This window comes from Heptranchias perlo, chromosome 12, assembly GCF_035084215.1.
Source record: "Heptranchias perlo isolate sHepPer1 chromosome 12, sHepPer1.hap1, whole genome shotgun sequence".
Taxonomy (NCBI): domain Eukaryota; kingdom Metazoa; phylum Chordata; class Chondrichthyes; order Hexanchiformes; family Hexanchidae; genus Heptranchias; species Heptranchias perlo.
Window position 1 is genome coordinate 8,507,602 of NC_090336.1, and position 23,401 is coordinate 8,531,002.

The 23,401-nt window shown below is 47.0% G+C and overlaps 1 protein-coding gene across 3 annotated transcripts in view; it reads right to left on the reverse strand.

Annotated features, from left to right (window-relative positions):
• The window catches only part of LOC137327810 (tumor protein p53-inducible protein 11-like), a 413,617-nt gene that overhangs the window by 316,556 nt on the left and 73,660 nt on the right, over positions 1-23,401 (reverse strand). For all 3 annotated transcript variants that reach the window (XM_067993630.1, XM_067993629.1, XM_067993628.1), the window contains one exon: positions 4,192-4,358. In XM_067993630.1, the coding sequence (XP_067849731.1) occupies positions 4,192-4,320 (129 nt within the window). In that variant the 5' untranslated portion in view covers positions 4,321-4,358. The remainder of the gene's footprint in view (positions 1-4,191; positions 4,359-23,401) is intronic.

Here is a 23,401-nt window from a genome sequence, read left to right on the forward strand (position 1 = left end):
TGTTGCGCTGTTGTAGGGTTTTCGCATTGAAAGCACTTAGTCCTTTGTTGCATTTTCTACCACATAACTCTCTGCAATTTCCCTATTAACACCACTGTTCAGACTGCATGCAGTTACAGGTCTACCCACCGGGTAGCATTATAGTGCAGATTTGCCAATCTTCATCTAAAAAGTTTTGATCTACCATTTTTCTCCTCAGTAACTGAAATTTCTAATGTCCCAAATAAGAGTTTAAACAAAATAGAAAATTGAAAGAATTGCTTATTTCACAATAACATTATTCAATTTATTCAAGAGACAGCTTTCAATCACATCTGTGCATTCTGAGCATGTGCAATTAACAGAATTTCCCAACTCGCAATCTATGCATCAACATATAAGAGTGGAAGGGTGTGATCCTTCGTCTTGTGAGGGTGAGAGTTTAGTTGTTTGTTCCAAAGGACTTTGAAAGAAATTAGAGATTGACTCTCAAAGCTAACTAATTAAACAATTAATTTTGAGCATTTTATTAGGTATTTTTGTTTCTTCGTAGAAACTCGTTTACTAAAGATTGTATAAATTGGCCAACTTACTAATAGTTAATGGAGATTGCCACAAGCTCACTCTCCAATGTTCCCAGATATTGGAGATATCCCCTTCCCCCTGCCTCAGCGCTCCCAGACCATGACAGCCCACCTCAAAATTCTGTCAGAGCCCATCCCACTACTGCCAGATCACAAGCCCACCCCTAGTAGCGAGAAGTCAGTCTCCCTGATAATACCACTTCACCTAATGCTCATGTTCTTATTAAAACGTCCCACTCATTGTGAGCAATGCCACGGGAGATCTGCCAGTCAGCTAATATTTGTAAGTAATAGACTACAAATATCTTCTAACTGCAGACCGACAGGAAAGTAAGATGTTACAAGTGAACTGAAAGGAAATTGTGTGCGACAACTCAGAAGAATGAGAAAAAGGAAGGCATTTCGGAGCTTTGCTGGAGTTCCTGTTATTGTAAGGTCAGTCTGTAGAGTGCTATTTATTGTTCAGTAAATGAAGGGGGGCCAATTAAAGCATGAGTCGAGATGGCCCGTTTTCCGATCACAGGCTCCGCTCAGTCGTTTCTCTGCAGGAACCTTCACAACTGATTCCTTTTACAGGAAGTGTGCTGTAAATCATAGGAAATGACATCATCAGCACCACTAACTCAAGAGAAGCAGCAGCTTGTGACATTGGGTAATCTTTATTAAATTAGAAAGGACCCGAGTCCTGCACAAAGTTTAACTCTGATACCATTACAGGGTTCAAGTTCTGGAGCTGTTCTGTATAAATTTCTGTCTCACTGTCACACTGGAATGCTTTCGAGTGAAACTAGAGAAAGTTGTAGATGCACAGGAAATGTGTTAAATGGAACAGTGGCAAGTGACAATCAGCAGCTAATTGGGAGTATTAAAGATAGCAGCAGGCTGCTTTGTCTTTGGGTCTCTTTTCTGTTTCCCACACAGCCAGATGTACACAAATCACCAAAAGCTAGTGAACAGGTACAAAAAGCAATCAAGTAGGCTAATGGAATGTTGGCCTTTATCTCAAGGGGGCTCGAATACAGAGGGAAGGAAGTGATGCTTCAGTTGAATGGAGCCTTGGTCAGATCACACGTGGACTACTGCCTTCAGTTTTGGGCACCGCACCTCAGGGAGGATATATTGGCCTTGGAGGGGGTACAGCACAGATTCACCAGAATAATACCGGGGCTAAAAGAGTTACATTGTGAGGACAGATTGCATAAACTTGGCTTGTATTCCCTTGAGTTTAAAAGATTGAGGGGTTAGATAATGGTGGTATTTAAAATGATAAATGGATTTGACAGGGTAGATACAGAGAAACTATTTCCTCTGGTGTGGGAATCAAGAATGAGGGGACATAATCTCAAAATTAGAGCCAGGCTCTTCAGGGGTGTAATCACTTCTTCACACAAAGGGTAGAGGGAATCTCGAACTCTCTCCCCCAAAAGGCTGTGGATGCTGGGGGTCAATTGAAGCTTTCAAGACTGAGATCAATAGATTTTTGTTGGGTAAGGGTATCAAGGGATGTGGAGATAAGATGGGTAAACCGGGTCGAGGTACAGGTCAGCCATGATCTAACTGAATGACGGAACCAGCTCGAAGGGTTGAATTTACTCGCTGCCTGTAAATTAAAGCAGCTTAACGGTTCGCATCTGAGCTCATCTCATGAAATGTTTCAGTGAGTCTTCAGAAAGTCAGTCTCACAAAGCTCGACATTGAAACAATGAGAAGCTCATATGAGAGCACATGTGGAAAGCCCAGTTCAGATCACAAAGGGGCCCTACTGTTACATCCCTGGGTTATGCTGTCATATTATGGATATTGGGTATCACAGGCACATTCCTGAATATAATACACACGAACGCATGCAGCACAAGAGAATATTTAAGGCACACCTCAAACTGGCAACAATAAATGAGAGCACTCCCATCTGCTCCCCGGCGGTCAATGCTGGAAGGGTCACAAATTCGTTGACCGGTTTATGTAGATCTCGGGCTCAATAGTCAATGTTGTGAATGTTTACAAATGAAAAGAGGCGAACCACCACAGTTTGTTTTTACTCCCATCAAAATACTCTCGTTTTCCCCAACCCACTTTCCAATTTTCTCCTTTCCCTTCTCTTCCCCTCCCCAGGGATGACTCCTGGTTCTGATCACCCTCTGGTACCTAACCCAACTGTCCATTATTGATCTGTAAGATTCAACAATGAGGGTTGGTGGCTTTTTGACTGCAGAGGCATCACAGCCGAACCTGATCCAGTTTTCACCCAACAGGGATTGCTGCATAGCGATCAAAAGAGGGAACCCAACAGCTACTCACCGAGCTATTGGGCGAGTCCTAAACTACTCCAGCTTTTAATAAATGTTGTTAAAAGACAGCAAAACCGAGAATAATGTGGGATTCTGGCCCAGGGCTAGAATTGAAACTACAGTGTTGTATTCCTCAGACAACAGCCCCCACCCCTGACCTTGTAACGGAGGAAAGGTCTTTGACGAAGCAGTTGGAAATGGTTAGGCCGAGGATGTGGGCTGGTTTTCTCTAAATTATGAAAGGAATTGGTAAAACTGATCCAGATGACTTGTTCACTGTGGTAAAGGGTTTAAATACCAGCGGGTTAAAATGAGCAAATCAGGGAGTCGGGAGTCATTTTCTACACTAAGCAATAAGAGTTGTCGAATAAGTTACCAGGGAAAGCCAGTGAAGCAGACCCTGTTAATGGGTTCATGGGACAACTGGATACATTACTGGGAAAAGAAAGGAAGTTGGGATAGGAGGAGGAGAACAACATGAACAACAACTTGCATTTATATAGCGCCTTTAACATAGTAAAACGTCCCAAGACACTTCACAGGAGCGTTATCAGACAAAATTTGACAACAAGCCATATAAGGAAATATTAGGACAGGTGACCAAAGGTTTAGTGAAAGAGGTGGGTTTTAAGGAGCCTCTTAAAGGAGGAGAGGCGGAGATGTTTAGGAAGGGAATTCCAGAGCTTAGGGCCTAGGCAGCTGAAGGCACGGCCGCCAATGGTGGGGCGATTAAAATCGGGGAAGCACAAAAGGCCAGAATTGGAGGAGCGCAGAGATCTCGGAGGGTTGTAGGGCTGGAGGAGGTTTCAGAGATAGGGAGGGGCGAGGCCGTGGAGGGATCTGAAAACAAGGATGAGAATTTTTAAATCGAGGCGTTCCCGGACCGGGAGCCAATGTCGGTCAGTGAGCACAGGGATGATGGGTAAATGGGACTTGGTGCGAGTTAGGATACGGATAGCAGAGTTTTGGATGAGCTCAGGTTTATGGAGGGTGGAAGATAGGAGACCAGCCAGGAGAGCATTGGAAAAGTCAAGTCTAGAGGTAATAAAAGCATGGATGAGGGTTTCAGCAACAGATGAGCTGAGGCAAGGGCGGAGACGGGAAAAGTTAAGGAGGTGGAAGTAGGCGGTTTTGGTGATGGAGAGGATATGGTGTGGGAAGCTCATCTCAGGGTCAAATAGATGTTGACCTCTGAAATAGAACCAGTTTAAATGGCCTGCTCCTGCATTATAAATTCTTATTATCTTATTCCCAAGCAGTACCCAAGGTAAAACAAGCTGAGCTCATCATTCTGCGAGGTCCCAGGTACACCCCTTCTAAAAGGACACAAGAGTCATTACCTTTGACCTGTGAATCTCCCCATCATCGTCCTCTCCACCCACGCCGAGGACTTTCCTGGTCTTCAGCCGACTCACCAGGTCGGTTTGGCTGTGCTTTTTCATCAGAGGAGGTTGTTGTTTGGCAGCCATGGTTCCCAGCTAGAGCCAGACCTGGTCATACACTGAAACTGAGAGAAGGTAAAGCCATAAGATGGAGGGACACAACCAGGTCACAGACACTTAGTGGACCCCACGTGCACCAGACCAACCTACCAAGTACCAGCTGTGGCTCAGTGGGTAACATTCTTGCCTCTAAGTCAGGAGGCTTGGTGGGTTCAGAGTCCTACTCCACGAAACTTGAGCACAAAATCCAGGCTGATACTTCCAGTGCAGTACTGAGGGAGTTCGGCACTGTCAGAGGTGCTGTCTTTCAGATGAGATGTTAAGCAGAGGCCCAGTCTGCTCTCTCAGGTGGGTGTGAAAGATTCCATGGCACTATTTCAAAGAACAGTGGAGTTCTCTCTGGTGTTCTGGCCAATATTTACTCATTGTCAACATCACTAACACAGATGATCTGGTCCTTATCATATTGCTGTTTATGGGACCTTGCCGTGTGACTACACTTCAAAAAGTACTTCATTGGTTGTAAAGCTCTTTCTTTCTTTCATGGCTCTTTTGACCAGCATGTATCAGACACTCAATTAGGGGAACCAAACCTGGATCTTTTCCCAATAACAATCCCTCAAATTGCCATTACACTGTGGAAGTAGACAATAATTAGCATTTAAATACAGTACTCTTCATGAAATTGCCTCTTATTATTGTGTCCTGAACTCATTCTCATTAAAGGATTTTATTTTTTTTAAAAAGCACTCAGTCTTCAACAGAAGGATTTCAAAAAGTAAATAACAGTATAATGAATCTATGTAGTATCATTTATTCAAATCAAAGGCAAGAGCAGGTTGTTGGGCAGAGCAGATGATTTGGCTTGGAGCAGGCTATTGGACCTTGAAAGGAGGCATCCGAGAGGTGATCTTACAGAGGTTTATAAGGTTGTAAACAGAGTGGAAAAGGTGAATCCGGAAAATTACTTGAAATGAAATTGCGACAATAAGATACGGAGCCATTAATAAAAGGTGAGTTTAGGTCTGATATCACTAAGTTTCTCTTCATACAAAGAATAATGACTACATGAAATGGACTCTCGGATAGAAGTTGAGGCAAAAACCCTGGAACGGGGAACATTATGGATGGATGAGCGAAGATGGGCCGAATGGCCCTTCTCATGGATAATTATCTTGTGATTTAGGGATATCACGCAGTGAAGACCTTCTGCGCAATCAGCAGGGCGTTTCCTGTTTTACACTCGGAGAGCAAATATTTTACTCAGGTCCTGAAATTTCACGACACAAATGAAGTAGAACACTGGACCAAACTTCATGTTTTCAATCATTTCACTGTCAGACACAGACACAAGGCAATGGAAGGAAGGGTCATACCCTCCCACTCCCCGAAAATAAAGAAATCACAACAATGTAAATCTTGGTGACTCCTCCGGTGTTCCCAGCGTTTTATTTTTTTTGCCACTTCCTCTCCTGAAGGTGCTGAGTCTTACTGGGGACAGCTCCACAGGCACCAGACACCTAATCACTGAGCTTAAAACGATAAAGGGATTCGATGGGGTAGATTCAGAGAAACTGTTTCCTCTGGCAAGGGAATCTAGAGCAAGAGGGCATAATCTTAAAATTAGAGCTAGGCTAGGTAGTAGCAATCTGGAACTCTCACCCCCAATAGGCTGTGGATGCTGGGTCAATTGGAGCTTTCAAGACTGAGATGGATAGGTTTTTATTGGGTAAGGGTAACAAGGGATATGGAACAAAGGCGAGTAAATGGAGTTGAGGTACAGATCAGCCATGATCTAACTGATGCTAACTGAATGGCGGAGCAGGCTCGAGGGAATGAACAGCCTACTCCTGTTCCTATGCCGCCCTCTGATACCTCAAAGAGACCATTCTTTGTATGTGAGCCTTGAGCAGGAGTGTCTGCAATCTATTCATCATGTGTGGGACATCACAGTCAGGCCCGATCCTGTCCTGCCCTCGCATCCAGTTACGTAAACACATTTCCAGCAGAGGTCACTGGACAGCAATCATGAACCAGAACCCCGGTTCCTCCTGTAGCCCAGAATCCTGCGGCTAATCGCAAGATACCAACTGCTTCTCCAGCTCAGATCAGTTAACTCAGCACAGACCAGGGATGAAAGCGGGAATCCTCTGGTCTGTATGGTTTAGTGATACTAGAGATCGTTCCTTTATCCATTTGGCCTTTGGGGGAACCTCTGCCCAACTTCATGAAGTTTAACAAAAGTAGATTGAAAATTACTCAAAATATTGAAGGCATGTCATTGTGAAAAGTCACATAAGAAAGAAGAAAGAACTTGCATTTACATAGCGCCTTTCATGACATCAGGACATCCCAAAGCACTTTACAGCCAATGAAGTTCTTTTTTGAAGAGTAGTCACTGTTGTGATGTAGGAAATGCAGCAGCCAATTTGTGCACAGCAAGGTCCCACAAACAGCAATGTGATAATGACCAGATCATCTGTTTTAGTGGTGCTGGTTGGGGGATAAAAATAACAAGACAAGAATTCAATCATTGTCCAAGTTGAGTCAATTTGTTTGAACACTGACAGTCTGCAAACTCTCACTCTTGAAACTTTCTTCTTTATTACAATAACTGAGTTTTTAAATAATATTACTGCAGTCATTGAACTCACATCTGCACCACCACAAAAATGGTCCCATATTATGTCTGATTGAGGCCAGAACTAATCACGTATGTAAATAGCAGGAGTCTTTCCATACTGACTACCATGATATTTAAAGGTCTGCTCTCTCACTAGTGACATGTGATTCGGTAACTCTGACCGTATTTATATCAGAACAGGTCAAGATATCTCCCCCACCCACCCCCACACCCCCATTCTGTCCTTGTCTCAATTCAGATTGTGATGGTCACAGAAGGACAGAAAATTAGCAACATCAGTGTGAGGGAACTGAAACAAGAGGTATCCCTCCACCAACATCACTAAAACAGATTATCTGGACATTTGTTTCATCGTTGTTTGGGGGACCTTGCTGTGAGCAAATTGGCTGCCGCCTTTCCCTACAGTACAAGAGTGACTACACTTCATAAGTGCTTCTTTGGATGTAAAGTGCTCCAATACGCCCTGAGAATGTCAAAAGTGCTATAAAAATGCAAGTTCGTTCTTTCTTTCAGATGATTAAATTTATCAACTGAATTTTTTTGTGTGTGTCTTTTAAACTTTTTACTTGAAGCCCTCAGTCTCTTCCAAAATCCTGGGCTTTTACTTGCTATTTTTGTCAGTACAGTGACTGTTGGCTGAAGGCAAGTGCTGTAGTCTGACCACACGCGGTATGTACAATTTCCACGGTACATCAATCACATTTCAGCTCGCCAAATACTTCCTCTAAATCTCTAATAAAATTAATTTGGTTATTTTTCCAGAGTTATTTAAAAAAAGATAGAGACCACTTTTCAAAAGCTTTATTTAGGTAAAATTTAGTTGGAGTGTTTTTTTTAATGTGTGTGTGAAAAAACAGAACAAATGACAAACTGTACTGATTACGCACCTGCTATAGATTTGGTTGCTGTTCAAATTTAAAACTGCAATAAACCTTTAGAAAGCATATTAAGCTGAGAGACAGACTTGCAGAGCATCTTTCCTCATTGTAATTTGAGTTCATTATTAAATAAAAGAATGAGTGGAATTTTGAAAGCCTCCATGATCAGTTTATTAACTGTGTTTTGCTATAGTTACAAAATATACACATTATAATTGACACCGGTGCAATAATGGGAGAGAAACACACGCACACACAATTCCAACAACTAATATTGCTAAACAGCAAATTTAATGTTTGCAGAGATCTCTTAGAAAGTTACAAACCAGTGCTGCCAGACATGGTACCCATCTGCTGTCAGGCACGATGTCTCCCCCCTTTTCCTCACTTCTGATGGATTCCTGGTATCTATCAGGCAGCCAAACCCAACATTAAACCACACCCCCCATTCCACTAAATCTAAGCAGTCCCACCATTGTGCTGCCAAATTCAAGGACTACCACCAAAGTTCCACCAAATCCTGGGACCGCCCAAGTTCTACAAAATCTTGGGACCACCCAAGTTCTACCAGAACCCAGGACCACCCACAGAGCTCTGAACTCCCAGGACCACCCACCCCAGAGGCTCTGAACTCCCAGGACCACCCACAGAGCTCTGAAAATCCAGGACCACCCACAGAGCTCTGAACTCCCAGGACCACCCACCCCAGAGCTCTGAACTCCCAGGACCACCCACCCGCAGAGCTCTGAACTCCCAGGACCACCCACAGAGCTCTGAACTCCCAGGACCACCCACCCCAGAGCTCTGAAACCCCAGGACCACCCACAGAGCTCTGAAAAATCCAGGACCACCCACAGAGCTCTGAAACCCCAGGACCACTCAGTGCAGCAAAACCCCAGTCTCCATACTGGTGCGCCCTGAAATTCTGAGTCCCACGATCCACCACCAGAGGAAGGCATATGTATATGTCCCGTGACCACTTGGTGCATTGCACCTGGGAGACCCGGAACGTATGTTGGGGGGGGGGGAGGGGAGGGGAGGGGTGAGCAGAGGAAGTGTCTCTGAGGGGACAGCTGCAGCATTCAAAGCTGAACTGCTGTTAAAGCAGAACCAGACTGCAGGAAGGCAAAAAACAGGAACAAGCAGCAAACTTCTCAGCGATATAAATATTCTTACTGAAATTAAGCAGAGGGCAGATACAATAGTGGGAGTTTGTAGCAAGAGACCTACCATCTAGAACCACGTGGAAGGAGATGATCCAGGAAGTGAGCAAACCTCCTCAACTCCCAAGACCCTTCGCTAGTGCAGAATGGAAGTTCGATAACCTCAGAAGGTCAACAAAGGTAAGTGTTATGGCTGCAAGCTGCCAATACTATCTAGTTTGCACATTTTTTTTTAACCCTTAATTTATATTCACAGGTCTAAAAAGGTATCCTTCTGTGCACCAAGTGAGCTGTGGTGACACCAGCACATGGAAGACTTCAATTTAAACGGACACGGCATCCTGCAACGCCCGCAGGCCCACAGAAACCTCGCCATCTGTGGAAAATCCGTCCGAGGAGTGGTGAGAATTCTCAAATCGTTGTCAAACTAAACAGCCTGTGACTGACGATAACAAGCGTCCTTTAGAAAGAGACAGGCTACAGGAGGGAGCGCATTCAGTTCATGCTGTAGGGGTTGGAGATGGTGGATGGCCTGCACCCACAGGTGGTTTGTGCTGACCAAAGGTCAAAGACCAGAAATGGCTTCTGTTTTTCTTGTTTTGGAGGCCCCTCAACATGAGCCAAACAGGAATAAAAAGTAGGACAGCAGGAAACTCCCTACATTACTCATTCTGATCTCCACAGAAGCAAGAAAGATGCTGGAGAGAGAGAGAGAGAGAGAGGACCCTGTACCTTACCTCACTACCAGCAGCATTTAGGGCAGAACCTAAATGGGGCTTAAAACCAGCAGGTCCTTTCTCTCTTCCCCAATTCTACCCCTCACCCCCCACCAATAGAGTGTGACTAGGCAGCCGGGTTATTGCTCTACCAAACCACTGCGATTACAGCACCCAGTTATCTACCTCCAACTGCAGCATCTTGCTCTGTATTCTCAGCTTTAAAAATGGCCAGAGATAAAAATTAAATACATGGAGAAAGGAATATATAAAAAAAAGGCTACTCATTTACAGTTTTCGCAGAAATAAAAGACTCAGCCGTGGAATTCAATCGAGAGCACCAGTAAAAATCCCATTTGATAAACAATGGAATTTGACTTATTCAGTCGCTGTAAATCAGTGGTCCTGATGTTATCTCCCACATGACAAACATCCTAATTGTTATAAAACAGTCAATCCTGACTCAGCATGAACAGTGTCACAGGAGGTGTCTGTGTGTCTGTGAGTGTGTATGTGTGTGCATCTGTGTGTTTATCTGTATGTGTGTCCGCGTGTGTGTCTGTGTATGTGTCTGTCTGTGTTTGTGTATATGTTTGTGTATCTGTGTGTGTATGTATGTGTGTGTATGTGTGTCTGTGTGTGTGTATATGTGTGTGTCTGTGTCTGTATATATGTGTGTATGTATCTGTGTGTATATGTGCGTATGTGTGTGCATCTGTGTGTGTACGTGTGTCTGTGCATGTGTGTCTGTCTGTATTTGTGTATCTGTGTGTGTGTCTGTATATGTGTCTGTGTGTGTGTATCTGTGTGTGTGTGTGTATGTGTGCATCTGTGTGTGTGTATGTGTGTCTGTGTATATGTGTGTGTCTGTCTGTATTTGTGTATATGTTTGTGTATGTGTGTGTCTGTATATGTGTCTGTGTATGTGTTTGTCTGTGTGTGTGTCTGTGTCTGTGCATATGTGTCCATATCTGTGTGTCTGTATATGTGTGTGTCTGTATATGTGCCTGTGTGTGTGTGTGTGTGTGTCTGTATATGTGTGTGTGTGTGTGTGTCTGTCCGTGTGTCTGTGTGTATTCCCCTCCCCTGAGCTCAGTAAGGCAGTTCCGCTCCGTAATATAATCAGTACTCACTGCTGAAATGATAAAATTTTTATCAATTCAGAACAAAAATATGAAATACACATAAAATGAAACAGCACTAAAGTTGAGGGTTTTAGGTGAAGAATTCACAGACTTGGAATCTTGCTTTGACCCTGGTATCAGGCCCTTTTTGAAAAAAAACCACCGTATTTAGGTGCTTCCTCTCTGCTTCGTGCTTTGCTACCTATTTTCCAACATTGTGAAGCAGCAAACTCTGCACAGATGTGTGACCATTAAGTTACTGGACACAGCAAAGTGCCGCATAGCAGCAACAAAGTACATGAGAGATAAATGCAAAGCGAGGGGACAGAAGCATATGAAGGGCTTTCAAATCGACTATCTGGGTCACATCTCTGTGGGGGAAATAAAACGAATAATCATCTGCCGCTATAAAAAACGATAGTTAATAGTACAGACGCTGGATCACGGGACTGGTCGTACTCGAGCTGCAGCACCAGGACCTCCCGAAAGATGAAAGCGGTGAGCAACGGCTCACAGGAGACACCGCCTCCTTCTATTCTGGGCAGTCAGTCGTGCACCAGAGCTACTCGCCATGAAATGGCACTGATCGGGTTGCTGAACAAGGGCGCAGTTTAACAAAGGAGAGAGGACAGGTGCCAACAGGCAGGGCGGGGCAAGGTGGGGGCAGGGCAGGGGGGGGGGCAGTCACTAACTGACTGACTGTCGGCAGACATGCTCCAAGACCACCGATTATTATCAGTGGACGATCACCCCGCAGGGTCGCCAACCCTCCAGGATTGTCCTGGAGTCTCCAGGAATTAAAGATTAATCTCCTGGATGCTGCTGTGAGCAACCCAGGGGGGGAAAAAAATCATTAAAACAGAATTGTGTGTTTTTTTCATTTTCTTTGAACACGTCCCTTTATTAGTTGTAAAAATATTGCTGATGGGGAGAAAAGGCCGTTTGACCAGGCAGGGTGGTTGGAGGCGGGAGGTCATGTGGTAAAACCTCCTGGAATACGTCCAACCAGAGTTGGCAACCCTATCACCCCACCAGACCCCACTTCACATCTTCTGCTCCTCACCTGCCCAGTGGTTCAGTTGGTTAAGACTGAGCTGCAAGGTGCCCAATCTGATCCCTGGTCTGTACCGAAGGAGCTCGGCCCTCCCGGAAGGCAGGAGTTACTTACAATGGGACTGAGTGCTGCTGAGTTTAAAGAGCGAGCAAGAATCAATCAGAGCTCCCACTTTCTTAATCGCCATCAAGAAACCCCAGCTAAACGTGCCATTTACCCTATCTCAACTGCTGATAATCTTGAAGACCTCCATCAGGTCACCCCTTAGTCTTCTCAGTACTTGTGGAAAAGGAGCCCCACATTCTCAAGTCTCTCTTCATATCTGTGACCCTTCATCCCTGGCAACGTCCTAGTGAAGCTATGCTGCACCATTTGCAGTATTTCTATATCTTTTCTACAATGGGATGCTCAAAGCTTAAGCAATACTCTAACTGAGGCCTAATTACAGCCCTGTACAAGTCCAACATTATCTCCTCACTTTGAATTCTATGCCCCTTGATACAAAACCAAGGATTCAGTGTGTCTTTTATCATGGCCCTATCTACTTGCACTGCCACCTTTAATGACCCGTGTGTCTGCACTCCTGAGATCCTTCGGTTCCTCTATTCCATTTTAAATGTTTTGTTCTGTTCCCTATAGTCTCAGTTCCAAAGCGGAGTACTACACATCTATCGGGTTACGTATCTACCCATCTTTCGAGCCTATCTCTGTCCTCCTGCAGTTTTTCATAGTCCTTGTTACAATTTGCCATGACTTCAATTTAGTATCAGTAAATTTTGATATTTTTCTCTCAATCCATACATAAATATGTATAAGTAAGAACAGCCCTAACATGAACCCCTCTGGAATACCACTCACTACAATCATTCCAGTCTGAAAAACATCACTATCACTGTAACTTTTACTTTCTGCCCTTTTTATTCACGTGGCCATAATCCCCTTAATTCCAAATGCCACTATCTTTGTCCTAAGGCTCTTATATGGTTACTTATCAAACTCTTTTTGAAAATCCACATATTCTTCTCTCCCCCTCCTCAAGCCTCCCTTTTTTTTGTTATTCACACACACAAATATCATCGATACCTTTTTGCTCTTTTACTTCCCACTGTGGATTTGTAATTCTTGGTGAAGCTCTTGTCAGTGTATCACTGGATAAACAACACAAAATGTTGGCACAAACTCAATGTTTAATGTTTGCAGTATTATAAAATACTGCAAAAAGCATTCCCTCCCAAACTCGTACCTCGCAGTTGTTATCTGTAAATGTTCTGTCTGCTATATCACAGCACATCTATGTATTGTAGTTTCACGGCAAGAGTTAAAGACTGCAACTCCCATGATACGTATCTCTCGCTCGATCACAATCCATAGGGGCTAGAACTCGCCAGTCCTTTTGCACCTGTTTGTCGTATGACATTAATTGCTTACAGTAAGTTGGATGATATGATGTTTTATAAAGACAGGGGGGGTGTACCATGGACTGTGCAATGTATTATTCTGCTGCTAAGCTGAAGCTGTGTCCCTTTAAGGTCGCAAAGTCTAACATTGTTTAAGTAAAAAACAGCTGGAGGTCAGAATTTAATTGCTTTTCTTTCTTTTTTTTGCATTTTCCAATATTTTACTAAAACATAAACAAGGAATGAGGAAAGGAAGATGAACACTTCTTTCTTTTAAGAAGCCGAACAAGAGATTACTAGTTCAGAACCCACTGCGACAATAACTTGGATTTATATAGTGAATTTAACATTCCGCAGGTCAAGTTCAATGGACGCCATGTATTTTCAGGCTGGTCAGAACTCTGGTTCTCTTCTCCTTTATAAAAATACGTGACTGTGAAGGTCAGCCTGGGGTTACAGACATCCCGTTCAGGGCAACTGAGGGAGGTTCAATTTTTGGGGGGGACTTTGTACATTCCAAATAACTGACCTTTGTAAATTTGTGTGTCAGAAAGTGTAAAGAAACAGAGTGACACTTGAAGTGTGACAGACAGGAAATGCCGGCCAGACACAACAATTTTATATTATAGCCAATCTGCCATGATGATGCACACAGGAAATCAGGACCTTTATGGTCTGCTCTGGACACTTACACTTTGTCACTGAGCCTTTCTGCACAGTGGCCTCAGATGGTGGGTCATTATTTGTGGGTATATAATATTGTGTGTATAACGCATACAAAACAGATTTCACACAGAACTGGCAGGAAGGTATTGAGCAAGCACATAAAATGTGCTGTAAAGATTTGATTAATGTACAGCACATGGAGAATTATTTAATTTTTGCCCAGTGAGTCATGCAGCTTTACTCAATTCATTATTTTAATTTTGGTTGGTGCAGTGGGAACTTCATTTCATTTTATATTTCACACAGTGTGAGGAAACCCAAAAGGTTGCACAAGTTCATTTATAGCACAGATTAATTTATTTAATTATTACCAGCAAATCAGGAAAGCTTACCGAATTTATTTTGAAGATGGCAGGTTGTGGTTGGAGGATGATTTAATGTAATTTTATACAGAGCATGTGGAAAATCATGAAGGCATCAGATTTCTTAAAACATAGATTCTGTGAGTTTATTGGTACCAGAGACAGAATGATTCATTTATTTATTCATTTATAAATGTAGGCATTGGAATTTATCATGGAAAATTGACAATAAGTGTGTGCAGGTATAAGATTTTAATATATTAAACATAAATTGAAATATTGGCAGTTGGGAGCTTATAACAGAGTCAGAAAGAGAGACAGAAGCAGAGAGAGAGGGGCAGAGAGAGAGACAGAAACAGAGAGAGGGGCAGAGAGAGACTGAAGCAGAGAGAGAGACAGAAACAGAGAGAGGGGCAGAGAGAGACTGAAGCAGAGAGAGAGACAGAAACAGAGAGAGGGGCAGAGAGAGACTGAAGCAGAGAGAGAGACAGAAACAGAGAGAGGGGCAGAGAGAGACTGAAGCAGAGAGAGAGACAGAAACAGAGAGAGGGGCAGAGAGAGACTGAAGCAGAGAGAGAGACAGAAACAGATAGAGAGAGGGGGCAGAGAGAGAGGGGCAGATAGAGACAGAAACAGATAGAGAGAGACAGAAACAGATAGAGAGAGACAGAAACAGAGAGAGCGAGAGAGGGGCAGAGAGAGAGAGGGAGAGAGAGACAGACAGAAACAGAGAGAGAGAGAGAAACAGAGAGGGGGAAGAGAGAGACAGAAGCAGAGAGAGACAGAAACAGAGAGAGCCAGAGAGGGGCAGAGAGAGAGAGGGACAGAAACAGAGAGAGAGAGAGAAAGAGAGAGAGGGGCAAAGAGAGAAAGAGGCAGAGGGAGAGAGGCAGAAATAAAGAGAGCGAGAGAGGGGCAGAGAGAGAGAGGCAGACAGAGAGAGAGAAAGAGAGAAAGAGAGAGGGGCAGAGAGAGAGAGAGGCAGAGAGAGAGAAGCAGAAACAGAGAGGGAGAGAGAGAGAGAGAGGCAGAGAGAGAGAGACAGAAACAGAGAGGAAGAGAGGGAGGGGCAGAGAGAGGGAGGGGCAGAGAGAGACAGAAATAGAGAGGGAAGCAGAGGCAGAGAGAGAGAGAGAGGCAGAGAGAGAGAAGCAGAGGCAGAGAGAGAGCGAGGCAGAGAGAAAGGCAGAGTGAGCGAGGCAGAGCGAGAGTGAGGCAGAGAGAAAGGCAGAGTGAGCGAGGCAGAGCGAGAGTGAGGCAGAGAGAAAGGCAGAGTGAGCGAGGCAGAGCGAGAGTGAGGCAGAGAGAAAGGCAGAGTGAGCGAGGCAGAGAGAAAGGCAGAGTGAGCGAGGCAGGGCGAGAGTGAGGCAGAGAAAAAGAGAGGCAGAGAGAGAGGCAGAGTGAGAGGCAGAGCAAGAGTGAGGCAGAGAGAAAGAGAGGCAGAGTGAGAGAGGCAGAGTGAGAGGCAGAGTGAGAGAGGCAGAGAGAGACAGAGGCAGAGAGAGTGAGGCAGAGCGAGAGAGAGGCAGAGAGAGAGCCAGAGGCAGAGAGAGAGAGGCAGAGTGAGAGAGGCAGAGTGAGAGAGGCAGAGAGAGAGGCAGAGGCAGAGAGAGAAAGGCAGAGAGGGAGGCAGAGTGAAAGAGGCAGAGAGAGAAAGATAGGCAGAGAGAGAGAGGTAGAGAGAGGAGTGGCAAAGGCAGAGAGAGGCAGAGAGTGAGAGAGAGGCAGAGAGAGAGGCAGAGTGAGGGAAAGAGAGGCAGAGAGAGAGAGGTAGAGAGAGTGGCAAAGGCAGAGAGAGGCAGAAAGAGAGGCAGAGAGAGAGAGGTAGAGAGAGTGGCAAAGGCAGAGAGTGAGAGAGAGGCAGAGAGAGAGGCAGAGTGAGAGAAAGAGAGGCAGAGTGAGTGAGACAGAGCGAGAAGCAGAGAGAGAGAGGCAGAACGAGAGAGGCGGAGCGAGAGAGGCTGAGAGACTATTTTGCATTATTGCACAAATTCAAGATCTACCTCAGTATCTCATTAAACTTTGACACAGCTTTCATGTATTTTTTAACGCCAGCTATTCTCCTTGGGTTCGAAGTGACTGACCTCTCCTGTAAACAGAACTCACGTCCCCTACAAACCAGAATAAGACCTGGACAAATATGGCAAGACCCAAGGAGTCTGAGGGAGAGAAGCCACATCTCTGTACTCTGTGATACTGGGATTTAACACATCCCACTCTTAGTCTTTGATAAACAGGGTGAACATTCACTGCATCAGACCGAGGCTCAGGCTAGAAACCAGCAAATACTGTTATTTAATGTTAACCAGGTAAATGAACAGTCCTCAGTACAGACATTAGCGGCGATTCTCAACTTGCAGCCTGGGTGTAAAACCAGTGCTGTGGATCAACCTGTTCGAGAAGCCGCCCGATTTCTATTTCTATTGAAATCAGTGGGACAGAAAACCGGTTACAAGAGCAGGCGAGAGATCCACAGTGTCAGTTTTACACCCGGGTGACCCACAGTGTCAGTTTTACGCCCGGGTGACCCACAGTGTCAGTTTTACGCCCGGGTGACCCACAGTGTCAGTTTTACACCCGGGTGACCCACAGTGTCAGTTTTACGCCCGGGTGACCCACAGTGTCAGTTTTACACCCGGGTGACCCACAGTGTCAGTTTTACACCCGGGTGACCCGCAGTGTCAGTTTTACACCCGGGTGACCCACAGTGGCAGTTTTACACCCGGGCGATCTGCAGTGTCAGTTTTACACCCGGGCGATCCGCAGTGTCAGTTTTACACCCGGGCGACCCACAGTGTCAGTTTTACACCCGGGCGAGCCACAGTGTCAGTTTTACACCCGGGTGACCCACAGTGTCAGTTTTACACCTGGGCGACCCGCAGTGTCAGTTTTACACCCGGGCGAGCCACAGTGTCAGTTTTACACCCGGCCGACCCGCAGTGTCAGTTTTACACCCGGGTGATCCACAGTGTCAGTTTTACACCCGGGCGATCCGCAGTGTCAGTTTTACACCCGGGTGATCCACAGTGTCAGTTTTACACCCGGGTGATCCACAGTGTCAGTTTTACAACCGAGTGATCCACAGTGTCAGTTTTACACCCGGGTGATCCACAGTGTCAGTTTTACACCCGGGTGATCCACAGTGTCAGTTTTACAACCGAGTGATCCACAGTGGCAGTTTTACACCCGGGCGATCCACAGTGTCAGTTTTACACCCGGGTGATCCACAGTGTCAGTTTTATACCCGGGTGACCCACAGTGTCAGTTTTACACCCGGGCGATCCACAGTGTCAGTTTTACACCCGGGTGATCCACAGTGGCAGTTTTACACCCGGGCGATCCACAGTGTCAGTTTTACACCCGGGTGATCCACAGTGTCAGTTTTACACCCGGGCGACCCACAGTGTCAGTTTTACACCCGGGTGACCTACAGTGTCAGTTTTACACCCGGGTGACCCGCAGTGTCAGTTTTACAACCGAGTGATCCACAGTGTCAGTTTTACACCCGGGCGATCCACAGTGTCAGTTTTACACCCAGGTGACCCACAGTGTCAGTTTTACACCCGGGCGATCCGCAGTGTCAGTTTTACACCCGGGTGACCCACAGTGTCAGTTTTACACCCAGGTGATCCACAGTGTCAGTTTTACACCCGGGCGAGCCACAGTGTCAGTTTTACACCCGGGCGAGCCACAGTGTCAGTTTTACACCCGGGTGATCCACAGTGTCAGTTTTACACCCGGCCGACCCACAGTGTCAGTTGTACACCCGGGCGATCTGCAGTGTCAGTTTTACAACCGAGTGATCCACAGTGTCAGTTTTACACCCGGGTGATCCACAGTGTCAGTTTTACACCCGGGTGATCCGCAGTGTCAGTTTTACACCCGGGTGACCCACAGTGTCAGTTTTACACCCGGGTGATCCACAGTGTCAGTTTTACACCCGGGCGACCCACAGTGTCAGTTTTACACCCGGGCGAGCCACAGTGTCAGTTTTACACCCGGGTGATCCACAGTGTCAGTTTTACACCCGGGCGACCCGCAGTGTCAGTTTTACACCCAGGTGACCCACAGTGTCAGTTTTACACCCGGGCGAGCCACAGTGTCAGTTTTACACCCGGGCGAGCCACAGTGTCAGTTTTACACCCGGCCGACCCGCAGTGTCAGTTTTACACCCGGGTGATCCGCAGTGTCAGTTTTACAACCGAGCGATCCACAGTGTCAGTTTTACACCCGGGTGATCCACAGTGTCAGTTTTACACCCGGCCGACCCGCAGTGTCAGTTTTACACCCGGCCGACCCGCAGTGTCAGTTTTACACCCGGGCGAGCCACAGTGTCACTTTTACACCCGGGCGACCTGCAGTGTCAGTTTTACACCCGGCCGACCCGCAGTGTCAGTTTTACACCCGGGTGATCCACAGTGTCAGTTTTACACCCGGGCGATCCACAGTGTCAGTTTTACACCCGGGCGAGCCACAGTGTCAGTTTTACACCCGGCCGACCCGCAGTGTCAGTTTTACACCCGGGTGATCCGCAGTGTCAGTTTTACAACCGAGCGATCCACAGTGTCAGTTTTACACCCGGGTGATCCACAGTGTCAGTTTTACACCCGTCCGACCCGCAGTGTCAGTTTTACACCCGGCCGACCCGCAGTGTCAGTTTTACACCCGGGCGAGCCACAGTGTCACTTTTACACCCGGGCGACCTGCAGTGTCAGTTTTACACCCGGCCGACCCGCAGTGTCAGTTTTACACCCGGGTGATCCACAGTGTCAGTTTTACACCCGGGTGATCCACAGTGTCAGTTTTACACCCGGGCGATCCGCAGTGTCAGTTTTACACCCGGGTGATCCGCAGTGTCAGTTTTACACCCGGGTGATCCACAGTGTCAGTTTTACACCCGGGCGACCCACAGTGTCAGTTTTACACCCGGGTGACCCACAGTGTCAGTTTTACACCTGGGCGATCCACAGTGTCAGTTTTACACCCAGGTGACCCACAGTGTCAGTTTTACACCCGGGTGATCCACAGTGTCAGTTTTACACCCGGGCGATCCGCAGTGTCAGTTTTACACCTGGGTGATCCACAGTGTCAGTTTTACACCTGGGCGATCCACAGTGTCAGTTTTACACCCGGGTGATCCGCAGTGTCAGTTTTACACCCGGGCGACCCACAGTGTCAGTTTTACACCCGGGTGATCCACAGTGTCAGTTTTACAACCGAGTGATCCACAGTGTCAGTTTTACACCCGGGCGATCCGCAGTGTCAGTTTTACACCCGGGTGATCCACAGTGGCAGTTTTACACCCGGGCGACCCACAGTGTCAGTTTTACACCCGGGTGATCCACAGTGGCAGTTTTACACCCGGGCGACCCACAGTGTCAGTTTTACACCCGGGTGATCCGCAGTGTCAGTTTTACACCCGGGTGATCCACAGTGGCAGTTTTACACCCGGGCGACCCACAGTGTCAGTTATACACCCGGGTGATCCGCAGTGTCAGTTATACACCCGGGTGATCCGCAGTGTCAGTTTTACACCCGGGCGACCCACAGTGTCAGTTTTACACCCGGGTGATCCGCAGTGTCAGTTTTACACCCGGGCGACCCACAGTGTCAGTTTTACACCCGGGTGACCCACAGTGTCAGTTTTACACCCAGGTGATCCACAGTGTCAGTTTTACACCCGGGCGATCCACAGTGTCAGTTTTACACCCGGGTGACCCACAGTGTCAGTTTTACACCCGGGTGATCCGCAGTGTCAGTTTTACACCCGGGCAATCCGCAGTGTCAGTTTTACACCCGGGCGACCCACAGTGTCAGTTTTACACCCGGGTGATCCACAGTGTCAGTTTTACACCCGGGTGATCCACAGTGTCAGTTATACACCCAGGTGATCCGCAGTGTCAGTTATACACCCGGGTGATCCGCAGTGTCAGTTTTACACCCAGGCGACCCACAGTGTCAGTTATACACCCTCCCTGCTCCGATGTCTTCTCTTTCTCTCTCTCTCCCCTCTCGATGGCCGGCATTTCCCCCTCCCGATTGCCGGGGACTGTCCCCAAGTTTCCCCGGCTGCGGCCTGCTGCTGCTGGATTTCCTTCCTGGCCATCGGCCAGCCTGTCAATTTGGCCGACTGCCGGGTGGATCCAAAAAATTTTATGTTCGGCAAACCTCTGGGTGCCCGGCCTTACCGGGTTCTTCGGCTGTTTTCAGCCTCCCCCACACCCTCGCCGCCTCCCCGTAAATATCAGGGCCTTAATCTCTGGTTGTTGTCTGTAAACCTGGTGACTGAAATGGCAGCAACGAGATCAGCCATGATCTCATTCAATGGCGGAACAGGCTTGAGGGGCTGAATGGCCTCCTCCTCCTGCTCCTATGTTCCCTCTTAAGTTCCTGGAAGGGGAAGTTAAAATCAACGGCAGGAGTAGGGAGAGCTGTGTGAAGTGTTTCCCCCTCTCCCCTTACAACGAGAGCCCTGCTGACGTATTGCACTCTGTATATTGCACAATCTGAGCCGGAATATCAAACTCCTGAAGCACAGAGCGGATTTGGGACACTGGGCGTGTCCTCGTTCCGAGGAATGTCACTTCCTCCTGCAGCTTATGTTTTGACTGCGGTTGTATCGGACCTCACAATCCAGGCCCATCCACATTACAATGCAACTCCTCAGAAACACTTCCTCCCAAGGGGAGGAGATCATTATCGCCATGGCAGCTACCCACTGAAAACCTTCAGGGGTTTCCCAGAGGGAGCGGGCTAACCCTGAACTGCCATCGATCAATCAAACAGGGTGCAACCGCGGAATTCAAATCTATTTGACCAAATTTGGGGACGAGAGATGACTTGACAAATGGGGAGTCCACATCTGACTATACATTATGTGGAGATGCCGGTGATGGACTGGGGTTGACAATTGTAAACAATTTTACAACACCAAGTTATAGTCCAGCAATTTTATTTTAAATTCACAAGCTTTCGGAGGCTTCCTCCTTCGTCAGGTGAACGATGTGAAAATGAAATCCTCGAAATGAAATCGCATTTATAAATCACAGAACAATGCTTGGTGATTACAGACAGTTTTTTCAACTGCCCGTTGCCAAGGCAATCAGTGTGCAGACAGACAGGTGTTACCTGCAAGGTCTCAGAATATACAAATCACCAAAAAAAAACAACAAACAAAAAAAAACAGAGATAGAGAGGTAGAAACATAGAAAAGACAGCAACTGACCCGTTATATTAAAAACAGATAACATATGTTCGCTGGTGGGGTAACGTGTAGCGTGACATGAACCCAAGATCCCGGTTGAGGCCGTCCTCATGGGTGCGGAACTTGGCTATCAATTTCTGCTCGACGATTTTGCGTTGTTGTGTGTCTCGAAGGCCGCCTTGGAGAACGCTTACCCGAAGGTCGGTGGATGAATGTCCTTGACTGCTGAAGTGTTCCCCGACTGGGAGGGAACCCTCCTGTCTGGCGATTGTTGCGCGGTGTCCGTTCATACGTTGTCGCAGCGTCTGCATGGTCTCGCCAATGGACCATGCTCCGGGGCATCCTTTCCTGCAACGTATGAGGTAGACAACGTTGGCCGAGTCACAGGAGTATGAACCATGCACCTGGTGGGTGGTGTCCTCTCGTGTGATGGTGGTATCTGTGTCGATGATCTGGCATGTCTTGCAGAGGTTACCGTGGCAGGGTTGTGTGGTGTCGTGGACGCTGTTCTCTTGAAAGCTGGATAATTTGCTGCGAACAATGGTCTGTTTGAGGTTGGGTGGCTGTTTAAAGGCGAGTAGTGGAGGTGTGGGGATGGCCATAGCGAGGTGTTTGTCCTCATTGATGACATGTTGAAGGCTGCGGAGAACATGGCGTAGTTTCTCCGCTCCGGGGAAGTACTGGACGACAAAGGGTACTCTGTTGGTTGCGTCCCGTGTTAGTCTCCTGAGGAGGTCTATGCGATTTTTTGCTGTGGCCCGTCGGAACTGTCGATCGATGAGTCGAGCGTCATATCCCGTTCTTACGAGGGCGTCTTTCAGCGTCTGTAGGTGTCCATCGCGTTCCTCCTCGTCTGAGCAGACCCTGTGTATTCGCAGGGCCTGTCCATAGGGGATGGCCTCTTTGACGTGGTTAGGGTGGAAGCTGGAAAAGTGGAGCATCGTGAGGTTGTCCGTGGGCTTGCGGTAGAGTGAGGTGCTGAGGTGCCCGTCTTTGATGGAAACCTCACTCTACCGCAAGCCCACGGACAACCTCACGATGCTCCACTTTTCCAGCTTCCAGCAACCAACAGAGTACCCTTTGTCGTCCAGTACTTCCCCGGAGCGGAGAAACTACGCCATGTTCTCCGCAGCCTTCAACATGTCATCAATGAGGACAAACACCTCGCTATGGCCATCCCCACACCTCCACTACTCGCCTTTAAACAGCCACCCAACCTCAAACAGACCATCGTTCGCAGCAAATTACCCAGCTTTCAAGAGAACAGCGTCCACGACACCACACAACCCTGCCACGGTAACCTCTGCAAGACATGCCAGATCATCGACACAGATACCACCATCACACGAGAGGACACCACCCACCAGGTGCATGGTTCATACTCCTGTGACTCGGCCAACGTTGTCTACCTCATACGTTGCAGGAAAGGATGCCCCGGAGCATGGTACATTGGCGAGACCATGCAGACGCTGCGACAACGGATGAACGGATACCGCGCAACAATCGCCAAACAGGAGGGTTCCCTCCCAGTTGGGGAACACTTCAGCAGTCAAGGACATTCATCCACCGACCTTCGGGTAAGCGTCGAGCAGAAATTGATAGCCAAGTTCCGCACCCATGAGGACGGCCTCAACCGGGATCTTGGGTTCATGTCACGCTACACGTTACCCCACCAGCGAACAAATGTTATCTGTTTTTAATATAACGGGTCAGTTGCTGTCTTTTCTATGTTTCTACCTCTCTAGCTCTGTTTTTTTTTGTTTGTTGTTTTTTTTGGTGATTTGTATATTCTGAGACCTGGCAGGTAACACCTGTCTGTCTGCACACTGTGATTGCCGTGGCAACGGGCAGTTGAAAAAACTGTCTGCACTCACCAAGCATTGTTCTGTGAATTATAAAT